The sequence below is a fragment of the Otolemur garnettii genome, unplaced genomic scaffold (assembly GCF_000181295.1).
Source record: "Otolemur garnettii isolate 467f Iridium unplaced genomic scaffold, OtoGar3 scaffold00106, whole genome shotgun sequence".
Classification (NCBI taxonomy): domain Eukaryota; kingdom Metazoa; phylum Chordata; class Mammalia; order Primates; family Galagidae; genus Otolemur; species Otolemur garnettii.
In genome coordinates this window covers 2,553,822-2,562,663 of record NW_003852501.1, presented here as the reverse complement: position 1 = coordinate 2,562,663, position 8,842 = coordinate 2,553,822, and the positions used below count along the sequence as shown (strand labels likewise).

Genomic DNA, 8,842 nt, shown 5'->3' with positions numbered 1-8,842 from the left:
AGGCGCCGAGCCGGCATTTTCTTTAAGACATTTATATTCTACACCTAGTAAATTTTACATGTACCCTTGTAAGATGCACCGTAGGTATGGTCCCACCAATTACTCACCCTCCACCCATCTTATTGCAATAATAAATTGTCCAATAGTTTTAAGTTGAAAAATGGTTACAGGGTATAATACTGTGTGGTATTTTTCTTTTTTAAAAGATGTCTTTATGAAAAAATCTAGACTACTATAATCAGAGTTCTAAAATGTGAATGTTTTTTGTTTGGGGGTAAGCAGTATAAGTGTTATTTTTGTTACTTGCTTTCAGTTTTCTGTAGTGTGTCTGTGTTGCTTTGGGGCCAAAATGATAGCTTAAACTTTTTGTAACTATAGTATAATGTATCTAAGCATCTATTTTTATGTTTTATATTTATATGTGGTTCCTCTCCCTCCTAAGGAGATTAAAACTGCTGAAGAAATTGATGAAGCATTGAAGATAGCAGGCTATAATTTTGAACAATTAAGTATTGCTGTAAAAGTAAGCATTTTGAATGATTAAATTCTAAAATGAAGTACAGCATGTCCTCTTTAAATATATACCTTTGGATGTATTACCGTTGAAGTTAGAACTTAGCACTAAGCATGATACTCTAATAATAGAGATATGAAAAGAAGAGAAAACTTTTGCCATGGCCTACAAGATTGGTCTTATAGCATTGCTGTACTAAGAACCTAGGGAAATTGGAACTTCATTAAGGAAGCATAGACTCTTGCTTGCTATGAGCTAAATTTTGTTGCAGTTCATCTTTCCAACGTTTGTTCATTATTTGGCTATATCCCCCAACTGAGAGAGCCTTTCTCTCTCTTATCCCTGCTTTACGTGGTGCCCCACCCTCAACCCCAAAGAGAGACTCACTAATTTGGTAACAAGAAACAAGCTTCTCAGTGCCCAGCAACAACAAATTTACAGTAAAGTAGTTCAAAAGGTTATAGCTGTTTTGCTGTAGCTGATTTTGTTGTATTTTGTTTTGTTTTTGCATAGAAGGACAGAACATTTTTGGTTGGCTAAAAGTCCCCATCAAATGTCATTTTATAATGAAATTTGACAAAAATAACAAAATAGAATTATGAGAGAAAAAAAACTTTTTTGAGAAAAGGAGAAAAAGAATGCTATCTGTGGTGATAAATAGCTAGCCATAAGTACTAGATATAGTGGAGAAAAACAAATCAGTGGTAAACTAATTGGGTGTTAGGGCTTAACATTGTCTGAATTGGGAAGGGGGTATATAATATAACCCAAAACAGACCACCCTCTGGCCCCTTAACATTTATATCCTTCTTAGTGCAAAATACATTTGCCACTTCTCAGCATTTCCCCAAATCTTAACCCATTCCAGATCAATTCTGAGTATAAATTTTTATCTAAATATCAATATCTTCTAAGTCAGGTATAGGGGTGACCCAAAATATGATTCATCCTCCTGCACAGTTCCCCTCAGCTGTGAGCCTGTGAAGCCAGACAGCTTATTTGCTTCTTAAATATGTTGATGAAACAGGTATGGGATAGGTATTCCCATTGTAGAAGGGAGAAATTAGAAGGAAAAAAAGGGGTCATGGATCCTAAGCAGCAGTACTTAAAGCTGTTTAAAAATACAGAGAGATATGTGGAATAGTTAACATTTTAATTCAAGTATGATTTCTCAGTTATGTTTTTTTTTAAATCTAGAGAATCCTGCAAAAGAGAAATTGAACTGTCTAAAATGACTTGTTTACTGTAGTGAAAAAAGGGGATAAGAAAAAAGTTTAGAAAACTTATCAGTGGATTTTATAAGCACATTATCAGTAAAGAACACCAAGTTGTGATCTTGCTGAAAAGTATCAGGATTTAAAGTTGAACCTTACAGCTTATTCTATTATCATTTTAGTTACCTCATGTTATTATTTTGAAAAGTCTAGAAAGTACCTTTTACTTTGAAAATTCTACAACTTCTACAAAACAAAAATTCCAAATAAAATCTTTGTATTTTTCCCAGATGCTTGAACATACACAGAATCAAACAAGAAAGGAGACAGAAAGTGTTATAGGGGTTGTGGAGAAAAAATTTGACCAACTTTTTGCTTGTCTTGATTCCAGGTAATGACTAAAAAGTATAGACATAAGGAAGAGTTTTTAACATTAACGTCATTTTGTTCCTTTGTTTTTAGAACGTCAAAATGAAAAAATTTTGTACCTTTGTTTGGCTATTTGCCTTCTGGTCTCAAAACTAATTGTCTTTGTCTTGATTTGCTTATAGTTAGTGTATTTAAATATTCATATGGAGTCAATAGAGTGTATAGTATGGTATAGTAGGAGGTATAGAATTTGGCCTGTTTTTAATAGTAACTCTGAAACAACTGGAAACTACGTTTATCAGCCTAAGGTGAAGCCTAAGGTTTTCTCAAGTGTTTTCTGAGCATGAATTCTGCCTGGGCCTGATTGTGGCTTTTTCAATTCACCAGTATAAACAGCTTCTTTTATATGTCTTAATTTCTCCTCCATGTTTTAGATGGTTTATTGTATGTCTCTGCCTATAATCTCTTGCCTTCTACAAAGTTTGCTTTTTCTCTAATTATGTATACATAGCTTTTAAGTATAATACATTTCAGTTCAATTAAATACCTCATTTTTCTTTTTATATGTTAAGTTCATCAACTAGTAAAAGATACTGTTACTTATAAATTTATATATAAACATTTATGAAACACTGCACAGTAACTTTGAGATCTTAAATAAAGGAAAAAGAACCTGTGCGAAGAACTTGTAAGAAATACAGATGATTATCTATCAAATTTAACAATGACTAAAAGCTACATTGAAGAGAAAAAGAATGATTTGGATGCAGCTATGAAGATAGCAAGAGAGTTAAAATCAGCACCTTCTCTAAGACCATATTGTGACCTTAACCAGGTAATTTAATACTTTACAGTGTGAATGTCTCTAAAGCTTATTTTATGTGCTTTAGAATGATTTTTAAAAATTAAGAAGAATTTGTTTTTCAGATTACCCTAAACTGTACTGTCATCAGTTTAAAATTCTTAGGTGTTTGGAATCTAAGACAAACGTTATAAAATGTGTATGACCTTCTATTTTTTACCTCTTAGGGAAATAGTATAATAAAATCTTTGTAACAGGTGACCCTGAGGTGAAATTTGAGGTTTCTAGGATACCTGGTTAAAAAATGAGTCCAAATAACAATGAGAAACTAGATGAGACTGTTTTCTTCTCATAAACAATTTAGTAACTGTCAACTCTTGACTTAACAATGTAATTTGAGGTCACATTCAAGTTTTTCTCTTCCTACCCCTTTTTCAGTGCAAGTTAAGAGACAAGTTGGTTCAGCTGTCTCCTATCATTTAATCATGTGTCTAAGGGAGAGAATTGGTACAAGTATGTTTCTTGTAAGATAGTTTGACTGGACAGGGTTAATCACATGTCCTCTTTGCTGATTTCTGCCTCACTCTGTAAGGGCAGATCTTGCTTTAGTCATCTTTGACCCCTCAGGATCTCATTTCCCATAGGTATTCAAATACTCGTACTGAAGTATAGAAGCCATTGGTTTACTTTGCTCCAAAAGTCTCTAACATTAAATGAAAGAAAGGGAATTGGCCGGGCCTCCCTGAACTATAGTTTTAAAAACAATGATAGTCCGGCAGGGCCTGTGGCTCAGTGAGGAGGGCGCTGGCCCCATATACCGAGGGTGGAAGGTTCAAACCCAGCCCCACCAAACTGCAACAAAAAATAGCTGGGCGTTGTGGCAGATGCCTGTAGTCCCAGCTACTTGGGAGGCTGAGGCAAGAGAATCACCTAAGCCCAGGAGTTGGAGGTTGCTGTGTGCTGTGTGATGCCACGGCACTCTCACGAGGGTAATAAAGTGAGATTCTGTCTGTAAAAAAAAATGAGAGTCGTTTTCTGTGTATTACACATGAGGCACTAGAGGAGAAAAAGTCATAAAATTTGGTCTTCATTCTGCTTAGTTGAGTTAGGAAAATAGAGCAAAAGAGAAAACATTTGAAGACAGCAACACAGGTGTGGAATGGATCTGATGAGAATTTTCTCTTTTTCTGTAGCTCTCTGTACCTTCTGTTAGCTAGGGTCTTTTAAAGTTTTTTTGTTTTGTTTTGTGACAGAATCTCACTTTGTCACCCTCAGTAGAGTGTCATGGCATCATAGCTCACAACAACCTAAAACTCTTGGGCTCAAAGCAATTTTCTTGCCTTAGCCTCTCTGGCAGCTGAGACTATAGGTGCCCACCACAGTGCCTGACTATTTTTTAGAGACAGGCTCTCACTCTGCCTCAATTTGGTCTAGAACCCCTAAGCTCAGGCAACCCATCCTCTTTGGCCTCCCAGAATGCTTGGAAGACAGGAGTGAGCCATTGCACCTGGTCGCTAGTGTGTTTTGTCATCTTTTTTTTTTTTTTTTCTCTCAAGACAGGGCCTTGCTCTTGATGCCTAGGCTAGAGTGCATCATCATAGCTCACTACAACATGAAACTCTTAAACTCAAGTGATCCTCTTGCCTCTGCCTCCTGAGTAGCTGGGACTTACAGGAGCACACTACAATGCCTGGCTATTATTTATTTTTTGTAGATACGAACTCTTACTATGTTGCTGAGGCTGGTCTAGAATCCCTGGCCTCAGGTGTTCTCCCATCTCAGCCTCCCAGAGTGCTAGGATTACAGGCATGAGGCACCATACCTAGCCTCTTACCCCCACACCATGGCGTCATAGCTCAAAGCAACCTCAAACTTTTCAGCTCAAGGGATCCTCAGACCTCAGTCTCCCATGTAGCTGGGGCTACAGACACTTCCCACAACACCCAGCTAATTTTTCTATTTTTAGTAGAGATGGGGTCTCACTCTTGCTCAGGCTGGTCTTAAACCCTGAGCTTAAGCAATATACCCATCTCAACCTCCCAGAGTGCTAGGATTATAGGCATGAGCCACCAAGCGTGGCCCAGGCTTGTTATCTTTTAATACGTTATTTCCAAAATATTTTAAACTACTTTAGGGAAAATAGTCATAAGTACTTACTTGCATCCTATGCTTTGGGTGCCCAAAATCAAGCCTTTAATGTATTTTTTTTTTTTTTTTGAGGCAGAGTCTCATTATGTCACCCTTAGTAGAGTGCTGTGACGTCACAGCTCACAGCAACTTCACACTCTTGGGCTTAAGTGATTCTCTTGCCTCAGCCTCCCAAGTAGCTGGGACTACAGGTGTCTGCCACAATGCCCAGCTATTTTTTTGTTGCAGTTGTCATTGTTGTTTAGCTGGCCCTGGCCGGGTTTGAACCTGCCTGCCTCAGTGTATATGGCTGGCGTCCTAACCACTGGGCTCTGGGCACCGAGCCAAACCTTGAATGTATTAAAAATTAGTGAAATACCTAAAAAGTATAATTTTCCTTCTGAAATCTTACTGTTTCCCCAATATTTGTGACAAAATCAAAATCACATGAAATAACACTACTTTTTTGATTTTAGATTATCCGGACGTTGAAGTTAACATTAGATAGTGAATTGTCACAAGTTAACTCTCTAAAACTAAGGAGCTCTCCCAGGTGAGTAGGCCATAATTCAGGAGACCATAAAGATGTGTTAGACCCTAAATTTATTAAAAGAGCAAGCAATTGCAGATTGAAAATTTGGGTCACAGATGTTTCCTAAGTTAGCAAGCAAATTAAGGTAAGTGTGATTTATGATAAACTGGAAAGTTACTTAAATGTTTTCTTTTCAATTAACTATTTTACTGTCATCAACTGAATTTTTGTTTAGAGAAAATGAGAAACTTATGTTGGAACTTGTATACTAATTTTTTATTTTAGGTTGAATATGAATTGCAGTGAGATCATCTGTATGTTCAACAATATGGGAAAGATTGAATTTGTGGACTCAAAGTAAGTATAATGGTAACATACCATTAGTATCTGATGGAGACAGAAAAGTTGATGTAAAAAAATTGATGAAAATAATGTAAATGGCAAACAGCTTCTATAAATTCTGTAATATTTTTTAAATGGTCTAGAAGGGTCAGCAAGCATTGATCATTGGTAGGAACTGACACCCTAGATATTGACACATATGTCAGAAATATAATAAGAGGAAGATGTGTAAACAATAATAGTCACTTGGCCTTTTGGCTAAGATCACATGTAGAAAAATGTATAATTTCTATGTACAGAATTTAGTGAAAGTGCAAGAGAAGGGAACAATCAGTTCTTCCTGGGATAACAGGGTACTTGGAGAGAGATTTTATGAAAAATGAGTAGCAAGTGGAAAGGAGAACAAAAGGAAAGTAGACATAAAGAAATATATAGGCTGTCAAACAGCATGCTACGTTCAGGGGACTGCATGTATAGTTCCATTCTGTATGTCCCTGAGGATACATAAACTAAGTCCTAAAGACTTCATATGCTGTCTGATGGTGTCGGAACTTTATTTTCTAGATTCATGCTGTTCAGTATGGTAACCCCTATCCACGTGTGGCTATTTAAATTTGGGCAGAAACTAAAACCAAATAAAATTAAAATTCAGTTCCTCAGTTGCCCTAGCCACATTTCAAGTTCTTAGTAGGCATGTGTGGCTAGTGTTCCTTGTCTTTATCCATTTGTGTTGCTCAAACAAATCCTAGACCAGGTGATCTATAAAAAACAGAAATTTAAGCCACATGCAGTGGCTCACACCTGTAATCCTAGCACTCTGGGAGGTCAAGGTAGGAGAATTCCTAGAACTCAGGAGTTTAAGACCAGCCACAGCACTCTAGCCTAGGCAACAGAATGAGACTTTCTTTTTTTCTTTTTCTTTTTTTGAGACAAGAGTTTCCAAAACCAGCTAGAGTGATATGGCATCAGTTGCTCACAGCAACTTCTAGTTCCCCTGGATTCGAGCTATCATCCTACCTCAGCCTCCCAAGTAGCTGGGACTGTAGCTGCCCACCACAATAGCTGGCTAATTTTTTTTTTTTTTTTAGTAGATATAGGGTCTCACTCTTGCTCAGTCTGGTCTCATTGTGTAAAATTTCTGTACTTAGATTTGACAGCCCAAAACTGTCTGGATGTATGGAAAAAATAGAAAAATATGGAGTAGAATGCATGTATAATTAGCTGTGGGTTGGTGGCTATTGAATAATCATACCCAAAGGATTCAGATTAATGGTAATTATAAGACTCAGCAAAAGTTTAGAGTGATTTGCTTAGGGATTGCACCATATACTTCTATGCTTATAGCCATATATCTCTGTATTCATAAACAGATGTTATCCTCAAGAAAATGAGATTGGACAGGATGTTCAAAAGAAATATAATAAAAAAGAACTCTCTTGTTATGATACATGCCCATCACTAGAACAAAAAAAGGCTGACATGTCTGTTTCAACCAATGAGACACCACCACCTCCTTTGCAACAGGAAACCAGTGATGTTCACTTAGAAGCAAAAAACTTCCAGCCACAAAAAGAAGTTGTTGCAATGGCATCCCCTAAAACCATTGCTGTGTTTCCTCAAATGGGATCTAGCCCTGATGTGATAATTGAAGAAATTATTGAAGAAAACCTGGAAAGTAAGTGAAAATATAAAAGCAGGGGAGAGAAAATCTTTTACCTGTAATTAGAAAGAATTGGTACCTTTTTGTTCCATGCATTTAACAGAAACATACCACTGTTAAAATCTTATTCTTCATTATAAGTTAAAACCTAGTGATTCCATACCCCTACTCTCACATTTTCCAGTAGTAGGGTAATTTTTATTTTCAATGCAGTAATATGAGTATAGCTACCCTCTCAAGTGTAAATTTAATATTAATTAGGGCATTTGGCTTTCTTAGTATTCCACATGTAAACCTTGTGTAAAAGATACAAATAAAAGAGAGATGTGATTTGTGAAAGTAATTTTACTGCTTTTGTCTCTGAGTTAAGAACAACTCGCATTTATGAGGTTACAAAAAATAACCTCTCTTAGATCTTAGAAATTTAATGTTTTCTAAGATAAACTGTCATGAGTAAAATATCATCTATTGTATAACATTTAAACACATCACAGTTGTTTCATCAGCTCTCCAGTGTTGGTATTCTCCCCATCAACATGGGAGTGAGATACTACTCTATTTAGTTTTGTATTAATTGTCTTCTTTAGGATCATTTTCAAGATTGGCTTTTATTCCTTTCCTTTCATTGTCTGTTTTATTGGTTTATTGGTTGACTCTCCAGAATGACATTGTGAAGAAAGGACATACTCTTTTTTTCCTTTCCATCATATTATTATAACTGGTATATTAATGATTTAAGATACCTGTCATGACTTGACCTACTGACAAGAAGGGGTCTTGCCATTCCAATATTTTACCACTTCAAGCACAGCTTTTTAAACAATAGCATACCATTATCAGCTTTAACATAATTAGTACAGTTGTCTTTATTTCTTATTTTGATGAAGCATACTTCACAGATTATCCTGTGGAGACACCTAGATATCCAAAAAAGCCTCTTCAGAAAAACTCATCTGTTCCTTTGGGATCAAAAGCAGGTACTATAACAACTGTCAGACTTTGGTGTAGTGGTGTTTGTTATATGTATAGTAATCTCATCTGCTGTGAGGCAGTGAGTAAAATGAATTTTACTGATAACTGAAACTTACTCTTTTCTAATGTTAAAAGTTTTGACCCATTTTGGCAAAAGTATTTCTGAAATTTATAGCATTTCTTTCAGCTGTCACTTCAATGGTGACAAAAGGTATTTACCTTTTTATCCCTTTCTCAGTGTGGGTATTTTTTTTTTTTTTTTTTTTGGAAAAAGCCTCAAGCTATCCCCCTAGGTAGAGTGCCATGGCAT

General features: G+C 36.1%; 1 protein-coding gene across 2 annotated transcripts in view; it reads left to right on the top strand.

The window, feature by feature from the left end:
* The window catches only part of RNF17 (ring finger protein 17), a 124,117-nt gene that overhangs the window by 13,464 nt on the left and 101,811 nt on the right, over positions 1-8,842 (top strand). For both annotated transcript variants that reach the window (XM_003796695.1, XM_012809497.1), the window contains exons 5-10: positions 443-523; positions 2,019-2,119; positions 2,761-2,932; positions 5,503-5,579; positions 5,844-5,915; positions 7,271-7,575. In XM_003796695.1, the coding sequence (XP_003796743.1) occupies positions 443-523; positions 2,019-2,119; positions 2,761-2,932; positions 5,503-5,579; positions 5,844-5,915; positions 7,271-7,575 (808 nt within the window). The remainder of the gene's footprint in view (positions 1-442; positions 524-2,018; positions 2,120-2,760; positions 2,933-5,502; positions 5,580-5,843; positions 5,916-7,270; positions 7,576-8,842) is intronic.